This window comes from Pan paniscus, chromosome 6 (assembly GCF_029289425.2).
Source record: "Pan paniscus chromosome 6, NHGRI_mPanPan1-v2.0_pri, whole genome shotgun sequence".
NCBI lineage: Eukaryota > Metazoa > Chordata > Mammalia > Primates > Hominidae > Pan > Pan paniscus.
The window spans coordinates 44,823,573-44,844,423 of NC_073255.2; the positions used below are offsets into that span (position 1 = coordinate 44,823,573).

The following is a 20,851-nucleotide window of genomic DNA, read 5'->3' on the forward strand; positions in this document are numbered from 1 at the left end:
CCAGGAAACTGTATAAATAAAGCCAATTTAGTGAGAAAACAGTGCAACCTGGTTGTCTGAAGTGCCTGATGAATTTCACCTAATGGTGTAAAGAGCACTCCCAGGTGCTTTGACAGGTTCACACAGCAGGACTGGGTGAGATTACTGACTTTGTATATGTCTATGACATTTACACACATTTGGGTATTTACTGTACATACTTTAAAATAGTGGTTAGGTGCTGTCATTTTCATGATTTTGACAGTTGAGAAACCATGTTAGGGAGAGAGATTTGTGCGACACCCTAATCAGACCGTGAAGGGACAGGTCTGAGTTGTTCATAGTGCAGAGCGAGGCATGGCCACGGTACACAGCACACAGGTGATAGGCAAATATTTAATGCACTGAGCCTTTTGTGTGTAAGGATAATTAGTTACTTTAAGGTATTCGGCATACACTTTTACATTTCCATATTTTAATTGGACTTTACTGGTCACTGTGGGGCATAGATACAACTGAACTGTTCAATCCTAATCAAATAAAACTATTAGTACATTCTTATACATCTTTTTGGGACAAAGTACCTCCTACTTACAGAGTATCCAATGTAAATTTTTTATGGACAAAGTAAATGTTTATAAATATTTTGGCATTTTATAACTTTTCCTAGCATAGCTTGAGGGCTAATAAGAAACTCAGCAGAAACAGGCTGTGGTTGGCATGAAGACACACACTCTCTCTCTCTCTCTCTGCTCTAGGGGATTTTACTCACTTTGGGACAAAAGCAATATAGTAGCATCTTTTCACTGACCAAGGTAACCAGAGTGTTGATCAGATCACACTGATACCTACAAGTGGCCAAAATTAAATGAGAAGCATGGGGGGAGGTGCCAGGAAGTGGCAGGGGTATAGAGTGTGAGAGAGAACAGATGCATGTGAGTGTGGTGTGATGAGGGAAGCAGCTCAAGAGCTGACACCTAAACCCAGAATAATTTCAGAGGTGAAAAATTACCACCTCTCTTACTAGTGACATTGAAGAGAAAAAAAAATTAGGGTTTTTCACTGATATGTTACTAGCATTTAGGCAAAAACACAACAGAAACCAAATCAAGTCACTATAAAGCAGTAAGAAAATATTTAAAAAAGACATTATCAAACTTTAGTGAATGTTATTCTAAGTCTCGAAAATTTAGATGTCTGTTTAGACTAAAATTTTGCCAAAAACAAATCCAAAGTGAAAAAGTAGCAATTTTAGTAGACATTAACAAACATTATGCAGATATAGATACACATATGAATAATGCAAGAGATTTACAGAAATGTAGTTTTGGCACTTTTACTTGGATTTTTTAAAGAAAGTGAATACAAATATCTTTGTACACAAATTCTCATTCTGGAGAAATAGGATGTAGAATTCAAAGGTGCCAACATCTCCCTTCTTAAAAATAACATTGAAACGGGTAACTGTACCTGTTAAATCTCCTGGTTGGCAACTTTTAAAATCTGGCTTCCACCTAACTCCACAAATTTGACAAAGTTAATTTGTTTGTGTAAGTGATACTGGTTATCCACTTCCAGTACATGTACCATTTGGCCAGAGGTCCATAAATAATATTAACATTTTCAATGTAGAAATCTTGAAGTTCTAAAGGGAAATACTGCTCAGTAGATAAATTCTCCTGGAATTTCTTGTAGCAAAGGTTCCTCAAATTTAAATCGTTTGGAAATGGCCTTTTGCTCCATTTTCTCTTTTTCAGACTGTCTGCATTGTCCTAGAGTATATGAAGTAACTACAATTAACTCTTCGGTTACAATGGATTCCTCGGTTTCTGATTTGTCGGTATCTGAATTAATTTCAGGCACAGAATGACCTTCTTGGAGGGCATTTGCTTCTTCTAGTGCCTTTTCCATCCTGAAAGAAGGCTCTTGAATACTGCTCTGTGTCAACCAGGGGTGCTTTAGACATTCTTCAGCAGTGGCTCGATCTCTGTAAAGATATACATGTTTTACAGTTAAGACATGTTAGAACTTCAATTAAAATTAGAGCATAAGGTACTGTATTTATTGCATTATATTTTGGGAAGTCTGACAAGTTGGCAAAAATCTTACTGTGATTCCTGAATAAAACTAGTAGTCTTGGAATTTGGGTGCAATTTCCCACAATGCTGAAAATTTTGTGAAAATGTTGAAATATTTTAAGTAAGTTATGTCTGAAACGCTTTCTTGAGAGACATCAAGAACAGATGGGAAGTATCTGCTAGAGATTAGCTGTCATTTCACTGTCAATTTCTACTAACCATGAATTATGAGTGCTATTTACTGCCATGACACATTTGCAATAATACAGTTTTGCTAATTAATATTTAAATCCTGTTATACTGAGGTATGGTTCACATTTTCTCAAAATATTTTCATTTTTGCCCCCTTTTCTTTCAAGTTATATTAAGCCAAGGGTTTCACCTAGATTTATGTCAACATTTTTGTGTTTCCATTATGGTGTTTTAGATGTTGAACTATTTTTGGTTGGAGGAGATTCAATAAAAAACTGTCAGTTTTTTAATATTGAATTAGTTCAATATTAAACTAATAAAAATAATACTTACTCAGGTTTCTTAACTAAAAGTGTCCTGATGAAATCAACAGCCGACTCAGACAAAACATCAAATTCTTCCTCAGAATAACTTAAATTCATCTGTGAGATGTTTAAGAATGTTTCTTGTTTATCATTGCCTAAGAAAGGTGATATTCCTGTAAGCATGACATATGTTAACACTCCAATGCTCCTAAATTAGAAAGAAAATGCAAGAGAAATTTAGTACCATACTCATTTCTTGAAACTAATTTGATCAATTTTTCATTAATAACTCTTACCACATATCTGTTGCCATGCTTATAGGATCATAACTAAGAATTTCAGGAGCTAGTATCAGAAAGAGAAGAAAACATTTAGTTTTGTGGAAAAAAATTCCTAATTTGCTCTAAGAGATAAAAAACTAAGCATTAGAAACTATAAGGCACTATCCAATGTTTGGGCTAAAATGAAAGGTTACCATAAATTAATATGAATTAATATAAAGCCTAACTAGATGTTTGTAATTAACTTGTTTACTTTTCACACTTCTACCCACCATTGTTGAGTCCCTAGTATTTTACAAAATATTTAAATATTTTAAAAACACCAAATATAAACAGACAATTTCTGTGTTATAAAGCATTGTCTCTATCAGATCATGGCTTTTAAAACTTTCTCACTGCCACTGATATTTCTGCTTCTTCATTGCCCCACCCTCACCCGTGGCACTTTCGCCTCTCACCTGGGCCTTTTCAACTACTTGTCCCACCCCTCTGATCTATTTTTCTGTTGCAGTCAGAGTGAGCTTTTAAAACATCTACCCATTAACAAAAAGTCAACAAGGTTAAAAAAAAAAATTGGGCATTCTGAGACTACAGGCATGGGACAAAGGCAACTAAGTTGCATCTATAGAATTGAGAAAAATAATATGCTTTGAGGCTGGGTACCCAGCACTTTGCAAGGCCAAGGCAGGAGGATTGCTTGAACCAGGAGTTCAAGACCAGCCTGGGCAACATAATGAGACTCTGTCTCTACAAAAAATAAACAAAAGCTAGCCGAGTGTCATGGTGCATGCCTGTAGACCCAGCTATTGGGGAGGCTGAGGTGGGAGGATCACTTGAGTCTGGGAGGTCAAGGCTGCAGTAAGCCGAGATAGTGCCAGTGCACTCCAGCCTGGGTGATAGGGTGAGACTGTGTCTCCCAAAAAAAAAAAAAAAAAAAAAAAAAAAAAGCTTTGATATAAAGTAAATTGTTGCTGCCACACATAAACACAATAGAAAGACACTGTCAAATATGCAAGGATTCAGGAAAAATATTATAAAAATGCTCCTTAAAAAATCTACTCACAATCCACTTAACTAAAGATTTTTTTTTTCAAAACTATACAAATAAGGAGGCTAAACTATTAAAATGCAGTCAATAAGTACTGTATCCACGGAAAAACAGATCAAAGACTAAAAACTGTGGTAATTACAATTAAAAAAAGGAATGAAAATGTTCTATTTCTATGAAAAAACGAAATACTCAAGGTCATGTATCTACTACTCATTTGTGACAAACCCCCATAGAATAAATGAGTGGGAGGAAGAGGTTGGAAAGGAAATGCGAGGTATGCTAATCTCCTAAATTTTGATTTCTGAAATGGTTGAGTGAGAAACAGAGGTTGTGAATGTTAAAGTTTCAAAAGAAGTGACTAGGAAATTAAAAATGAAATGCATAGCATCCAAATTACCGGGGAAGAAACAGTAAAACAGACCACATAGCAAGACTGTGGGAGGAAGGGTACAGGAAATACCAATAGCTTACTTTTTTGAGTGCTTATTACGTGCTGAATACTGGTTTAAGGGCTTTGTACAGCAAATCCAATGAAATCCTTACAAATTCCCTATGAGGTCGGTACTATTACTAGCCCCTTTTTATGGACAGAGGAATCTGAGGTATAAAGAGATTTAAGGGCCAAGGTCACATAGATGGCAAGTACAGGGCCAGAACTCACACCAGTTTCTGTGTGTATGTAAAATGACTGTGGGAGGCATAAACTCACCTTTTAAAAGGTGAGTCACAGAAGGAAAAAGAGGAGAGTCCCTTTGTTTTTCTGTATTATGTACTTTTGAATCATTTTTAGTTTTTTTCTTTTTGGATTGAGCTTGTACTTCCATTATAATGTTTTGAGATGGGGAAAGGCTCTTGATAGAAAATTTAAAATTTACTAAGGAACAGAAAGCTCTAAAACAAATCACTAGCCTGGGCAACACAGTGAGACCCATCTTTACCAAAAAAACAAACAAAAAACTGGCCCGCTGTGCTGGCACGTGCCTGTGGTCCCAGCTACTCGGGAGGCTGAGGCAGGAGGAGCTCAAGTTGGGAGCTGCAGCAAGCTATGATGGTGCCACTGCATTCCAGCCTGGGTGGCAGAGCGAGACTCTCTCAACAACAAAGAAAGCATTAAAACAAAACAAAACCCCACCTCATTCAGGGCAATAATTATTATTTTGATTTTTCAGCTCACAGACCTACATTCTGCAGTCTTGTGTATTTGAGCTTACAATGGTACCCATTAAATTTGGCTAAAACACTTGGGTTGCTGTTTTCCCTAAAGAAACACTATTAAGTCACATCCCCAAAACTTACTTAGTGGTCATGACGCATATTAGTCAGCGTACTGAAAATTAAGTATTCTGGCCCATTAAAATATATAAAAAATTTTAAAGGTTGTTTCTGTGCCTGTGGCATCTTTTATTATCTAATTAACTAAGGATCTTTTTAAAAATCTCTGAATTATTTTTTGAACTATCATTGCCATACAGGTTTGTTTTCTTCAACCCTATCGGCCCTCCTGAGTCTTTCTGTGCTCCAGATAGCTCTTTTCTTGTAACATCCTCAGTCCTTCAAGAACTACTCACTCCTTTTACCCTCTTCTCTGAAAGGAGACCCTGCTCTCTTCATTCCCCCTCTTCTAGCCTGTATTTGCTCACTTCACACTTCTACCCTCAGGCATGGAGTCTTCCCTCAGGCCCAGGCCACAGCCTTCTCCATTCCTGCCACGGCCGCCCTCCTCTTCTCCCAGGTCTGCTGGCAGCCTAGGTGACTTCCACACTGATGTCCATGACCCAGACAGCCTACCTTCACAGCTTCTTGATTTCCTGGTCTAAAAAACTGCCTTTCCAGCCTTATATCCAAGGCCTCATAATTACAAAGAGCTATTTCACCACTGAAATTTTAAATATTAATATTCTTTTTTTTTTTTTTGAGACGGAGTCTCACTCTGTCGCCCAGGCTGGAGTGCAGTGGTGGGATCTCAGCTCACTGCAAGCTCCGCCTCCCAGGTTCACGCCATTCTCCTGCCTCAGCCTCCCGAGTAGCTGGGACTACAGGTGCCCACCATCACGCCTGGCTAATTTTTGTATTTTTAGTAGAGACAGGTTTTGCCATGTTGGCCAGGCTGGTCTCACATTCCTGGCCTCAAGTGATCTGCCCACCTTGGCCTCCCAAAGTGCTGGGATTACAGGCGTGAGCCACTGCACTTGGCCTAACTATTAATAATCTAATCTCTGGTCACAACCTCTCAATTTCACAGCCTTATTCTACAGATACCTTAAAAAGACCATCAAACTATTAATCTTTCAAACTCCAATTTTCCTCAGTTTATCAAAGAAAGTAATAGTTGACTTCTTTGATGATACGCCTACACCCATGGAGTATCATCATTCAGCTGCTTTCTTGCTGCTACCTTCAATGTTTAAGCTCCTTTTTCTTTCTGCCAGAAGCACTCAACCATGGATCCAACCAAATGCCCTCTCTGCTCCACACTTCTGTGGAGCCTCAGACTTGGCAATTCCTTTGTCAATGTTTGTTATCAACCAGAACATCCTTAAAGGTCCTTACTTGTTAAATATCCTCCCACCCTCAGATAAGCTAATATCCTACTTTGTTAAGAAAATCCTCTCCTATTCCTTTTAGAAGTAATCCCTTCAAATTCTCTTAGCTCTGTAGTGAAGAGATAGTGAAGAGATCACCAATTTGGTATCTTACTCTTGAACGTTTTCCATTGTAAAATGTAATCCAAAGGAATAAATCTCTGATGGTAGAATTTCAACATAGTAGATAGCTGGCTCCACTATGAGTCATGCCACATGGACAAGTCCCCTAATGAAGGTGATGCCTGACCCCAGAACAAAACTACTTTTATGAATACTTACCCACATATTCAGGGGTACCCATAATTTCTCGGAGCTCTTCACTGTTCTTCAATATTCTTGAAAGGCCAAAATCAACAATCTTAATGTCACCCAATGGAGATTCACTTGTCAACAGAATATTCTGAGGCTAAAAGACAATATACCCCCGCAAAAATCAATACAACTATGATTAAGTACACAAAACATGCAGCCCATAAAACATATTTCACCTATGAAACTGAGACTGAGGAATTTAACAGTAAACAGTCATTTGTTAAAGAAATATTTTTACAATTTATTGCCTATGTATAAGGCAGCAGGCCTGTACTCTCTTGTATTTTCAATCTCTTCCCCTACCCTGGCTCTTCCTCAGCATATAAAAATGTTTCTATCCCTACCTTATGGAAACCATTGCCCATGATCCTGAATCTCCTTGCATGCAGCATGCTTGCTCCTACTATTCCCTCAAAGCTCAGCTTCTTGGAAGCATGGTCAAGCACAATTGGTATTGTTTTCTCAGTGCAACTAAATCTCTTTTGCCCCCTTGACTGAATCTGCCTTCATTAAGGTCACAATAACTTCAATAATCAAAGACCCACCAAATCCCGTCTGTGTCTTTCAGGGACTATTTTGCATGCAATGATTTCTGTAGCACTGGGCACTGTCAAGCATCCTTGTATTGTTGAAATTCCTCCCCATTTTCTCCACCTTGGGTCTCTTCCTTCTTCTACAGATCCCTCACAATTTTCTCAATGTTTTCCTTCTGTCCTCCTTTTAAATATTTGTGTTGTTCAGGATCTCTCGCTGCATGGCCCTCTTCTCCCACCACTCTGCATTCTATTTTGGAGCGATTTCATCTACTTCCAAAGCTTCAGCTGCCACTTACATACTGATGACTTCTACCCTAAGTTCTCTCTGGACTTGTGAGTGGGGATATGTGGGGTGAGGACATGTACAGTAATGGGAAAGAGCTCCCCAGAGCCACAGAATCAGTGAGGTTCATATCCATGGAGTCATTTTTACCCAGTGGAAAATAACCTAAGATACTTTCACATAAAAAGACAAGCAAATATATTATGGACTAGAATGTAAAATTCATTAAATTTTTAAAACACGAAATTTGAAAGGAAAGTTTGTGTTTGCATTATAAAGGGTCCTCACTTAATGTTTTCTGCCATTAAGAATATTTCCAAAGGTAAGCTGAGAAACATTGGTAAATTACAAATACTTCACTCTAACACCCAGTGTTTTAAGATTGGGCCCCTGCTTCCTTTTCAAGATTAATCTGTCACGGCTCCAAAGGCAATCTGTGCTCCAAATCAAACAGTCTGTAATCCCTAAATAACACAGCTACTCCCACATCTCATGCCTTTACACACGTACTGCCTTTGTTCAGGACACCCTCTCCCCTTTTCTCCCTGACAGATTTATTCTCATTCCTCATTCCATGCATGATGGGTCTCAATACAGAACCAATTCCTCTGTAAAGCCTGCCCTGGCCTCCCCTGCTCCTTCCAGGGAGGGCTTAATGGCTGTCCCGTCCCTGCTCCACTGCATGGTGTACACAGCATGCTTACTCCATAGTTTTGTTAGCTGTTTGTTTCTGTCTCCATCACATTGGTCCCCTAGATGTATAGAATGAATGTTCACATTTCCTTTCCTTCCATTCATATTCTGCCCCTCCATCTGACTTCTGTCCTCTCATTCCACTACAAATCACAAAATCCAGTGATATTCTTCAATGCTTTTTTCTGGACCACTCCCTTAGCAGTGTTTGACAAAGTTAACCACTCCTTCCTTGTTTATATGTTATCTTTCTCTTGGCTCCCATGACAAAACACTGTCCTGGCTTTCTTCCTATCTCTGGCTGGGTCTTCCATCTCCTCTGATGGGCCACCTTCTTTTACCTGGTCCACTGGATGCTGGGTTTCTCAAGGCTTGATCTTGAGGCCTTTCCTCTTTTTACTCCAAACTCTCAAGCTTGCATGATCTGCACCCAAGGCTTAAATATCACCTACACCTTAAGACTCACAATGTTTTTCTCTCTTTCAGACCTCTTCAACCAGCTGCTTACCTATTATCTCCCCTTTGATGTCTCAAAGGTACCTCAAATTCAACATGACCAAAAACAGACTCCTATTTTCCTTCCTAAATCATATTCTCCCTATGCCAATGACAGGCGTCTCAGTGAATGCTATGATCATCCCTCAGAATAGGAGAGAACACTAACAATCATCTTGGCCATTCCTTTCCTCCCCGCTCTTCCATTTAGCTAACCTGTCACCATAGTTGATTTTAAATACTAAATTCCAAGCATTTCTAGACTTTGCCTATTTCTCTCCATCTACGGAAAATTAAAGCTACCTTTCTTGCTCTATTGCAATGGCCTCTTCAAAGGTTTGCTAGGATCTATTTTCCCACATTGCAGCCAGAAGGTTCTTTTGTATTATATAAATTGGATCTGTTGTCCCCTTTCCTAAACCCTTCCACAGCCTCCCACTGCTCTTAGGTAACCTCCAAACTCCTTCGCATGGTGTGCATGTCCTGAAGTCCAGCTTCTGCCTAACTAGCTCTCCAGACTCATCATATGCCATGATCCCCCGGCTCCATGAAGCTGGGTCCCACGGGACACTTTCCAGTCTCATACTTGCCATGCTTCCTCTCACAAGAGTGAATTTGTATATGGTATTCCCTCAGTCTAGAACACTTTTTTCTGTTCTTCTTTGCCTAGTCTCAACTTGGTGAGAAGGCCTAAGATGGTAGTGAAGCAGATTACAACAATTTCCATAGATGAGGGGCTACAATATGAAAAACGAAATTGAGGCATAGATGGTCCCTCTTTTTTTTGAGACGGAGTCTCACTCTTTTGCCCAGGCTGGAGTGCAGTGGCGCGATCTCAGCTTCCTGCAAGCTCCACCTCCCAGGTTCAGGCCATTCTCCTGCCTCAGCCTCCCGAGTAGCTGGGACTACAGGAGCCCGCCACCACGCCCGGCTAATTTTTTGTATTTTTAGTAGAGACGGGGTTTCACCGTGTTAGCCAGGATGGTCTCGATCTCCTGACCTCGTGATCCGCCCGTCTCAGCCTCCCAAAGTGCTGGGATTACAGGCGTGAGCCACCGCGCCCGGCCAGACGGTCCCTCTTTTTAAAAAGGGTCTTACCCTCTATCCAACCATCCATCCTACTCTTTTCTATTATGAAAATGCCCGTAGGTTTATCAGTCTGAATTCAGAGAACGGGAAGAATCTACAGCTTCATGAGGACAGAAGTCACAGTACTGATTACTCTTTTGTCACTGTGATCAGTGCCTACCACACATTTATATTTGTTGGGTGAATGAATGGAAGAAACATAACTATAAAAAAATTAACAGGGTGTCTATTTTGTGTTAGGACTAGTGGTAGTATAAATATTAGCAATAAGAACGCCCTACTGTCAGAGTTTATAATCAAGAGAAAATAGATGAACCTGCCAGGCTCAAGTCACTCTTCTGTGAATTGCACCATGAGAGCAATATATACAAAGTGCTCAGGCGATAAATATATCAGAGCGATTAATTCTGCCCTGGAAAATTACAGAGGAGATATGTGAGCAGACCCTGAAGGGTAAAAAGATTTCCTCATTTTTTCAACAAATATTTATTGATTGCCTAATGAGCTAGGCCCTGGGGAAATAACAGAAAACAAGACACCAGTCCTCTCTTTTGGAGCCCTGCATCTTAATGAAGACAAATAAGTACACCTCAGGTCGCTTTAAGCACTATGGGGAACTCAAAGCAGGGTGATGGGCGAGAGTGGTTGCTTGGGGTGTGTGCATGGGCATGTTATCTTTAGGGGAGTTAGAGAAGGCCTCTCTAAGAAGGCAACCTGAGGGAGGAGAGGACGATGTTAAAAAAGAGCCAGTCACGGCTCAGTGTCCTGGAGGGGTTGGAGTACGCAGGAAGCATTCCAGGCAGAGGGAAGAGAAGTATAGAGGCCGTACTGCTGTGGAGCATCTGCAGGAAATCCTGTGTGGCTGGACGACAGCACAAGGCAAAAGGGGTATGAGTGGTGGGAGGCATGAGGTTGGAAAGGAAATGGCTAGGAGATCACAGGGCTTTGTAGGCTATTCTGGAGTAAATGGCAGAAGGCAGGCCACATTTTCTTTGTTAATTAGCTTCTAGCTAATTCTTCACGAAAAAAACACCTATGTACCATCATGACTATGAGTCCTCAGACTTTTCAAGGCAATTTTAGTTTTCGTATGTTAATAAAATACTATAGTACAACAAAAGGGCTGGGCGCAGTGGCTCACATCTGTAATTCCAGCAATTTGGGAGGCCGAGGTGAGTGGATTGTTTGAGCTTAGGAGTTCGAGACCAGCCTGGGCAACATGATGAAAACCTGTCTCCACCAAAAATACAAAAAATTAGCCAGGCATGGTGGTGTACACCTGTAGTCCCAGCTACTTGGGAGGCCGAGGTGGGAGGATCACTTGAGCCTGGGAGGCAGAGGCTGCAGTGAGCCGAGATAGTGCCACTGCACTCCAATCTGGGTAACAGAATACGACCCTATCAAAAACAAACAAACAAAAAAACAAAACAAAAACTATAGTAACCACAAAATGTCTATTATTCAGGCAAATTTGATAGGAGGGCTTTGGTTCAGTGATACATATTCATAATTGAATGTTTTGCCCTTTTGAGTACACACAAAATGCCAGGTGAAATACTGCTAGGGAAAATCTTCACCAAATCTTGAGATTTTCTTGTGATTAGTAAACATGTACATTCTATGAATGTTCTTAAATACCATTTGTTCCCTTAAAATAGTTTAAATGTTTTTCCCTTTTATGTGTTTACACTTTATATTCCCTGAGAAATGCTTTCTTTAGTTACTATGCAAAAACTAATTGGTTTGGTGGTAATGTTGTAAATCCTAAATCAGTGTGATCAAATTATTAAAATCTTATTGTATGAGAAGTCTAGGCCCTGTTACATGTATCTATGATACACCAATGTGAGAGACTTTCTAAAAATGAAGTTAAACAACTGAGAGAGAGGTTGCTAGAATAAACACATTTCTCATAAAATCAGAGCTATTTCATGGGATTTCAGTTAATATTTATTATGTGGCCTTTACCAACTAACTGTGCCCTATTTTGACCACAGGACTATTTTTAAAAATAGACTTTGCTTCTCTAAATAAAATATATGTACAATTACAGGACTATAAGCTCTGTTAGTTCTTCGATGGTGAAATATATCTACTTCCAATAAGCCGAAATACATGTCCTGAAAACAAAGCTAAGTACCTCAGCATTTACAATTTAGTTAAACTTCCTTTCTAGGGAATCCAGTTCATGATAAAGAAGTTGTGGCACACAAAATCTAGTTCTATTTAAAATATATGAATCCCAGGTAGTAAGGGAGAGAAAGAAGCAAGGTCAATCAATAGAGAGGTGATGACAGTGGAATAAGCAGAAAACCTGCAGACGGTCCGTAAATAGATGGTGGCTGTAGGGAAGTCTTTTATTTATCTTGGTATCTTCATCTTTGTACATAATCCATTTAACGTTTACTGAACAATCACCACTGGAGAAGATTTAGCGGCTAAGATCATTGTAAAGTTGAGGTTAACCTGCTCAATAAGGCTTAGGGTGTCATGGGCAGGGTTTTAAGGAACATTTTATCAGACAATTAAAGTTCTAGTACATTAACTATTAAAACCCAGGTTAGAGTAGAGAAACAGGTTAATAATCCCATCTAAATTAATTTGGGGGACTGTTTAGGAATGTTTTTATTACCCCTGCTTTCAAGTAATATACTGATGCTCAAATTTAAATCTCATATGGAAAGTCCCAGCTTCTGGCTACTTTTTTTGAAATTAATTTTTAGAAATTAATGTTTTAATAAAAAAGTTTTTGAGACAGGCTCTCACTCTGTTCCCCAGGCTGGAATGCAGGGTGCAATCATAGCCCACTGCAGCCTCGAACTCCTGAGCTCAGGCAATCCTCCCGCCTCAGCTTCCTCCGTAGCTGGGGCTAAAGATGCGTGCCACCATGGCTGGCTGATTTTTTTAATTTTTTGTGGAGACGAGGTCTCACTATGTTGCCCGGGCTGGTCTCAAACTCCTGGGCTCATGTGGTCCTTCTACCTCAGCCTCCCAAAGTGCTGGGATTACAGGTGTGAGCCACCAAACCTGGCCTTCTTCTAGTCTACTTTTAACCATGAGCATAACTGGGTGGAAAAGTTAGTGATAGAATCCTAGTATAGTTGTCCCATGGTATCGGTGGGGATTGGTTCAGGGACTCCTTGTAGATACCAAAATCTGTGATGCTCAAGTTCCTGATAGGAAATGGTACAGTATTTGCATATAACCTAAGCACATCCTCCTGTAAACTTTAAATCATCTCTAGGTTACTCAGAATAGCTATTATAATACCACACATCACCTCATTTGTGTGGATTCAATGAAATACTTGGTGGGGGGCCAATTCAAGTTTAGCTTTTTGGAACTTTGTGGAATTTTTGCGCCCTGAATATTTTCAACCTGTGGTTGGTTGAATCCATGGATGCAGAGGGCTGACTGTACTAACACTGCTGAAAGACTGAACCAGTACAACACCATTTGAAGAAAAAAGAGCAATAGATTTTAAGACCAGATTTCTTTGTGCTATTTTTAGTCAGTCCTCCCTCCCTCTGACAGGACTAAAACCAGGCCACTGTACTGAATGACTAATTCACCAAATTATTGAGACTGTTTGGGTACTTTTAGTTGGTTTTGTTCTGACTTTGCCAGGGTTGTTGTTTCTCAGATTTGCAATTTCTGCAACATTTTATATATTAAATGAATGGGTTTTCTCTTAATCATGGCTTGTCTTTTCTATTTTTGTGGCTGTATGGACTCATACTTTTACAGACTCCTAAATCTGCATCTGCTACTCCCTCCCCCACCCCAAGAACTTTCCCAGCTCTATTTAAGATATTTGGCTGACAGTCTTCAGTGAATCAGTCTTTTGGCAAATTGATCATTCAGGCTCTGCACCAAAGCTAAGCAGTGTATTTCCCATAGCATCAATTATATCCTTAATAGAAGCAACTATAACAGTTGTTTTAACTTCCAACTAACTTCTATCACAGGGACAGGAGTTTCCCATTTTAACCAGCATGGAGACTAAATAGCCTAATAATTCAAAATTACCATACATATTGGGATTATCAGTTTTTAGAGAATGAAAACATAATATATTTAGCTTTGAGGCAATGTGGGAAAATAATTTCTTAAAAAATAGCCTAGTCTTTCAAACTCTTCTAGAGACCAAGAGTCAACATTATGAGCACACACTGTCGAAGACAGAGGACAGCAGACTCACTTCATCCAGACTCACAGAGGCCAATTGGAAATGACCTTTTAGTAGAAATCACTCCCACATGCATGGTTGCCATACCAACCCCGTCTCTATCCTCTCCCTCCAGTAGTTGACTCAGAGACATGTCTGACTGCACATGGAGGGGCATGAAGGCAGAAGGAAGGTTGAGAACCCTTTGGACCACTTTGTCTTCTAGTTCCTCTGGGTCGAGGAAACATGGAGAGTCCAGTTTCTAACATCAAAGGCCCGTCATCGTCATCAAGGCCTCTACTGAATCTGGAAAGAATTCTAAACCAAGTGTATTAGAGAGAAAGGAATATGATTGATACTGAATATACTGAGGAGAAAGGGATATAATTTCCTTGTGTAAATACACACTTAAAGTTGGTATTCAAGAACTTAATATTCACCTTTGATGCTCTCAAGTAACATCAAAGATCCATGACACATGGTGCTGACAACCTGTTTGACTTGCTACTTAATTAGTTCTTGAATAGTCACAGGTTCAACTGTCATAAGCTGAAAGCTCATTTCCTATAGGTGCAATGCTATTTAAATTGGGGTTCTCTTCCTGGAAGTCCATCATAAGACTAGTAAAACATCATTAAAAAATAAAACAGATACACGATTTTGCAAAGTTAAGAGTGTAAAACCAAACATGAAAGAAGCTACAGCATAAACATTTATTTTGGGAATTCCTCTGCATGGCTAATACTTAAAGTATTAGCCCAGTGAAAGTCCGTACTGCGGAGGCCATATCTTCCTTGTAAATGTTCCCGAGGGAAGCAAGGTGGAAATTTCTTGCAGCAAGGATCTTTGAACTTCTTATGCATATGACAGACTGAAGGGGAAAAGCAATGCCCCCACCCAAGCTATGAAAGGTTTTAACTAGGTAACCTTCAGCATTAACATCAGGCCACCTCAGCATGTGGGTGTGCACATGTCCACACTTGCTTTCAAAAAACGCCACTGTGTACCATGTGGCTACTGGGTCCTGAGTGTCCATTTTAGCCATGGTATTAAAAAATTAATATCTTTGAGAAAAGATAAATGTGTATAAAATGAATTTACATTGGCATCTTTCAAAAGAGAACAAGAAAACTTCCACATTGTTTTCTTTTCCCTGTATTTTTCTGTAGGAAATGAGTAAATTTTTCTGTAGGAAACTAGTATTTAAAAAGAAACTACCTTTCCACCTAAATTCAAATGGGACATTATCAAGTTTGCTGTAGAAGTCAACCTCCAGATTACACACACTGTATCCTCTTTTTTTTGTTTTGAGACGGAGTCTTATTCTGTCAGCCAGGCTGGAGTGCAGTGGCGCAATCTCGGCTCACTGCAACCGTCACCTCCCAGGTTCAAGCGATTCTCCTGCCTCAGCCTCCCAAGTAGCTGGGATTACAGGTGCCTGCCACCACACCCGGCTAATTTTTGTATTTTTCGTAGAGATAGGGTTTCACCATGTTGGCTAGGCTGGTCTTAAACTCCTGACCTCAAGCGATCTGCCCTCCTTGACCTCCCAAAGTGCTGGGATTACAGGCATGAGCCACTGCGCCCAGCCTGTACACTCCTTCTCGAGAGTGCGCCTTCATGCAATAAAAATTAAGCAGTTATTTATATAGTATTAAATATATACATATATGAATTTATATTTATATAGTATGACTCTATCTATCTATGTAAATAAACAAAGGTATTACGGAATGTGCCATGTAGCAGTTTTTTTTTTTTTTTTTGAGACGAAGTCTCGCTCTGTTGCCTAGGTTAGAGTGCAATGGCACGATCTCAGCTCACTGAAACCTCCACCTCCCGGATTCAAGCGATTCTCCCCCCTCAGCCTCTGGAGTAGCTGGGACTATAGGCGTGCGCCACCACACTTGGCTAATTTTTTGTATTTTTAGTAGAGATGGGATTTCACCATGTTGGCCAGGCTGGTCTTGAACTCCTGACCTCAAGTGATCTGCCTGGCTCAGCCTCCCAAAGTGCTGGGATTACAGGCATGAGCCACCACACCTGGCCATATAGCAAGTCTTGGATTTTTTTTTTTTTTTTTTGAGACGGAGTCTCGCTCTGTTGCCCAGGCTGGAGTGCAGTGGCATGATCTCAGCTCACTGCAAGCTCCACCTCCTGGGTTCACGCCATTCTCCTGCCTCAGCCTCCTGAGTAGCTGGGACTACAGGCACCCACCACCATGCCTGGCTAATTTTTTTGTATTTTTACTACAGACAGGGTTTCACCATGTTAGCCAGGATGGTCTCGATCTCCTGACCTTGTGATCCGCCCACCTTGGCCTCCCAAAGTGCTGGGATTACAGGCGTGAGCCACCACGCCCGGCCCTGGCCATATAGCAATTCTTAAAGTGGCCCCTGGCCTGAAGTTTAAGCCTCGCCTTGCCCTACCCTGAATCAGAAACTTTAGGGTTGTGGCCTAGCAATTTGTATTAACAAGCCCTTCCAGGTGATTCTGATTCATGTCTGGGTCAGAGAACACTGCCATTAAGCATCTACTTTCTGCTAGAGGGGATACTACAGCAGAGGTCAAGGTAGATCAGTAGATGATCGTGGTGTGAGATGCTGCTGCAGTTCAGGATGGGAAAGTTTTTTGGGGGTGGTCCAGAGGCTTCGGCCTTCTCAGGTTACCATCCTTCCTAACCCTATTTCCTCTGGCCAGTAAGGCCATCTTTGTAAATGAAATAAACACTAGGAACTAGGGTTGCTGTGGCATGTTCTCTGTTTGAGGAATGTTTCATTTTCCCACAGTTGCACCTGGACTTGATATGAAAGTAACCATCAGAAAATCAACAGAGATCTTAAACTTGCCTACCACAGACACCTGCAGGAATATACTAAGAATCATCATAGTGGACCTTTATTGTCTCCTGAGCACCCATTCTTTGTTCTTTCAGAAACACAACTGGTTTTGAGAATCCATCCCTTCTTCACTCAGTCCACGTAAAGGTTAGGATGGTAGAAAGTGTTATACCTCTTCCTCCAGAGTTGGAGCCTATGACACTGATGACACTGGCATGGCAAGCCAAAGCCCTACACCCACCAGCACACTTACTGGTTCCAAATTGATCTACGCTGGTGTAATCAGAGTGAATCTCAGAACTTTGGACAGAGCTGTGAGCAGAGACTGACTTTCCTGCTGTCTCCAGGTAGCTGCAAGGCTGAACAGCAGCACCTATTTTATTACCATCTTACTGTCATTCAAAGAAGGCAGAGCTGAAGGCTGGAGAAAAACTGAGTACTAGCAACAGTGTTTGAACCCTGAATATTGTCATAACTGAAGCTAGAATTATCCCTGGACTTGTTTGCCACTAAAATTTCCTTGTTTTGCTTACCCTGGTTTCAGCTGGCACCCTGATCACTTGAAAGGAACATAACTGATATACTGTCCTTTGTTTTTCTTTCCTTCCTCTTCTCCGCCTTTGACGATTTTAAATTAGAAATCTACCTGCCTCTAATCTCTTTAATTTTCTCATTTATTTACTGCTGCCTATTTTCCAAAACACTGCTTCTCAAATATTCCTGGCTCAAAAATCATCTATGTCTTCATGACATATGAAACCCCTAGAATCCAGCCTTTCCCCAGCTTTTAATATCTCCTAATTGATTTCTCAATTCCAGTGAAATGATTCCATTTTATTTTTTTCCCAAACACATCACAAATATTCCTAACTCTTGTGAGCAATTTTCTCTTATTCTTCTCAACTTATCTAAATCCTAACTTTTCAAAAGATCTAGCTCAAGTTCTGTCTTGTCATATTTTGAGTTCCTTTCTTTGGCATTGTATTATTATGTATCTTTCCATGTACACATGTGTGCATTATCTCTCTGATAAAACTAACTGGCTAGAGGATAGGAGTAAAGACTCAATTCTAATATCCTTGTTACCTAATAATACACAAACGTGAAACATGTTTGAATAAATCACTGTTAAATATTTTACGTCTTGAATGTCATTCTTTAGCAATCTCAAAATTGTAATTTGAATCTTACCTTCAAATCAAGATGAACTACATCACGAGTGTGTAAAAAGTGAACACCTTCTAAAATCTGTCGCATAAGTCTTTGAACATCTTTTTCTTTAAAGGCTTCTTCTCTGTCTGCAACACACTGGTCAAAGATTTCACCCCCAGCAGCACTAGAGAAGGGCAAAATTAAAGTAATATATAACTCATAAGAAATGGCGAACACTTACACCAAAACTACAGAGTAAATTAATTACAGTCTGGCAGTAACTGTATACCTTTTTTAAAAAATGTATTTTTATTTTGAAAAATAGAGATGGGACCTCACTATGTTGCCCAGGCTGGTCTCAAACTCCTGTGCTCAAGTGATCCTCCCACCTTGGCCTCCAAAGGTGTTGGGATTACAGGTATAAGCCATTGTACCCAGCCTGTATAACTGTTAGCATGGATTTAACAACCTGAATCAAAACACGGTATAGGCTGAGCCAACTCAGTTCCAAGTAGCTCAAGATGCACCACGATGTAATGTACAGTTTACTAAGCCCTCTGCACATACAGGCCACAATTTGCTGGTAACAGAACTGTGTTCCTCAATTGAAATAAAGAACTGCATTTTGGCTGAAACAGTTTCTTAATCACAGTTTATTGTCATCTGAGTTCCTCAGCCCATTACTATCAATTTACATAAACACAAGGATTTCTTTACCTAAATTTTAAGAGCAATTAGTCTCTTTACACTATAAAGTTACCCATTCTTGCTTTTTTTTTTTTTTTGAGACGGAGTCTTGCTCTGTCACCAGGCCGGAGTGCAGTGGCGTGATCTCAGCTCACTGCAACCTCCGCCTCCTGGGTTCAATCGATTCTCCTGCCTCAGCCTCCCGAGTAGCTGGGACTACAGGCGTGGGCCACCACGCCCGGCTAATTTTTTTGTATTTTAGTAGAGACGGGGTTTCACCAGGTTGGCCAGGATGATCTCGATCTCCCTGACCTCGTGAGCCGCCCACCCTGGGCTCTCAAAGTGCTGGGATTACAGGTGTGAGCCACCACGCCCGGCCCCATTCTTGCTTTAACAAATGGTTCCTTCTTGGTGTTTTCAACAATTTAAGTAGTTTACATAAGCACAAAATATACTGCTAACTACAGTTTTGTGAAAATTTTCAAGTATGTATTTCAAATATAGACTATTATAATAAAATTGAGGCTGGGCACAGTGGCTCACACCTGTAATCCCAGCACTTTGGGAGGCTGAGGCAGGCAGATCACCTGAGATCAGGAATTCCAGACCAGCGTGACCAACATGGAGAAGCCCTGTCTCTACTAAAAATACAAAATTAGCCAGGCATGGTAGCGCATGCCTGTAATCCCAGCTACTCAGGAGGCTGAGGCAGGAGAATCACTTGAACCTGGGAGGCAGAAGTTGGGATGAACTGAGATCACACCATTGCACTCCAGCCTGGGCAACAAGAACAAAACTCCATCTCAAAAAAAAAAAAAAAAAAAAAAAAAAAAAAAATTGAAAAGCTAGATTGAGTGACCATTAAGATGACATTCATTCCTCTCAAAAAAAAAAGAGACTATATTTCTCTCGGTACAACATATAATCATATAACCCTGTTTAACTGTGGATTTTACTCATTAACTAAACTAAATGCCATATTAACTAATATCACTAAATGTGATCTCACTGAAGAACAATCTGAGATGTTAAAAGCATCTCTCAAGTATAGTAACAGAAAATATAATATTAACTATTTTACACAAAGTACTTTCCTTCACATGGAAGCTAGAGAAGCCCTATAATAGCTTTGCTTTTTCTGTCTTTAACTACAGCAACACTACTTTTTAACCAAAAAATTTTTACTGGGAAGTTAATTAAAAAACTGTTAACAAAAAAAGTTTTGTACAAAAACTACTTTTACAGAAAACATTTAGAACTTTAAAATTTCAACTTTCTAGTGGTCATTGGAAAGTTGTGAGATGATTATCTTTTGACCAACATTATTCAGAGCCATATAACTGATGTTTAGAAGCTAAGAGTAACTGAGTTTCCCTAGCTGCCTGCACCTTGGCTGTATCATAGCTTCCCGCCTCAAACCAAACACTGTTTTTTCTATCTAAACTAGCATTTCCATTTCTGTCCTGCTCTGAGGCCCAGTTTGGATCTTTACTTTCTCATTATTCAAATTCAGCAAACCATCAAATATGTTAGGCCCTATGCTCCATCCTAGAGATAGAAAGATAATTACAAATAAGTATGTCTGGTCCTTCAAGCTCTAGTGGGAAAGAGAAAAATGAAAGATATTTAAATAACAAATACATATGCATTAATATATATGTGAAATTATATATTAAATGACTTGATAACTTAGCAATTGAGCAATTAATTGGAAAGGAAGTAGAAAAAAAAAATCTTGGAAAGATGACATTTATTCTGAGCCTTGAAGGATTACTTAGAAGTCCACTAGATGAAATGGTAACAGCACATCCCAGATAGAGGGAGCACATGTGTGAGGGCACATTGTGTAAAAAATACATGGTACACTCATTAAAGGGCAAGTTTCTACTTCCCCATCCAACCAAATGGTATGGCACTTGCCCTCTGGCTATAAACAACTAGAAAATTAAAGCATATGAACCAACTATTTCAGGCATTAGAACAACAGGTATAGGACCATGAGCTGTGAGAAAAGGTAAGCTCTCCAATCTTCCTACTTGGTAACAATTTATGGACAGTGGTATAGGGTAGGGGAGGAACCCAAGCAGAAGTAGAATGCAGCAGCCATGCTAAGCTGAGAAGACAG

At 40.0% G+C, this 20,851-nt stretch overlaps 2 protein-coding genes across 22 annotated transcripts in view; one reads left to right on the plus strand and one right to left on the minus strand.

Moving 5' to 3' along the window:
- Positions 1-18,027, plus strand: part of LOC100977063 (cytochrome c oxidase assembly factor 1 homolog) — a 121,066-nt gene extending 103,039 nt beyond the window's left edge. For 8 of the 21 annotated variants that reach the window (XR_010112741.1, XR_010112742.1, XR_010112743.1 and 5 more), the window contains 2 exons: positions 1,737-2,031; positions 16,837-18,027. The gene's annotated coding sequence lies outside the window, so the exon portion shown is untranslated. Of the gene's footprint in view, positions 1-1,736; positions 2,032-16,836 lie in introns of those variants that run through there. The other 13 variants (XR_008626216.3, XR_008955785.2, XR_008955786.2 and 10 more) reach the window with 5 other exon arrangements.
- Positions 1,300-20,851, minus strand: part of STK17A (serine/threonine kinase 17a) — a 42,133-nt gene continuing 22,581 nt past the window's right edge. The window contains exons 3-7 of the mRNA XM_008960740.5: positions 18,079-18,223; positions 6,751-6,877; positions 2,851-2,899; positions 2,583-2,762; positions 1,300-1,966 (exon numbers count right to left, since the gene is read on the minus strand). Of these exons, the coding sequence (XP_008958988.2) occupies positions 1,642-1,966; positions 2,583-2,762; positions 2,851-2,899; positions 6,751-6,877; positions 18,079-18,223 (826 nt within the window). The 3' untranslated portion in view covers positions 1,300-1,641. The remainder of the gene's footprint in view (positions 1,967-2,582; positions 2,763-2,850; positions 2,900-6,750; positions 6,878-18,078; positions 18,224-20,851) is intronic.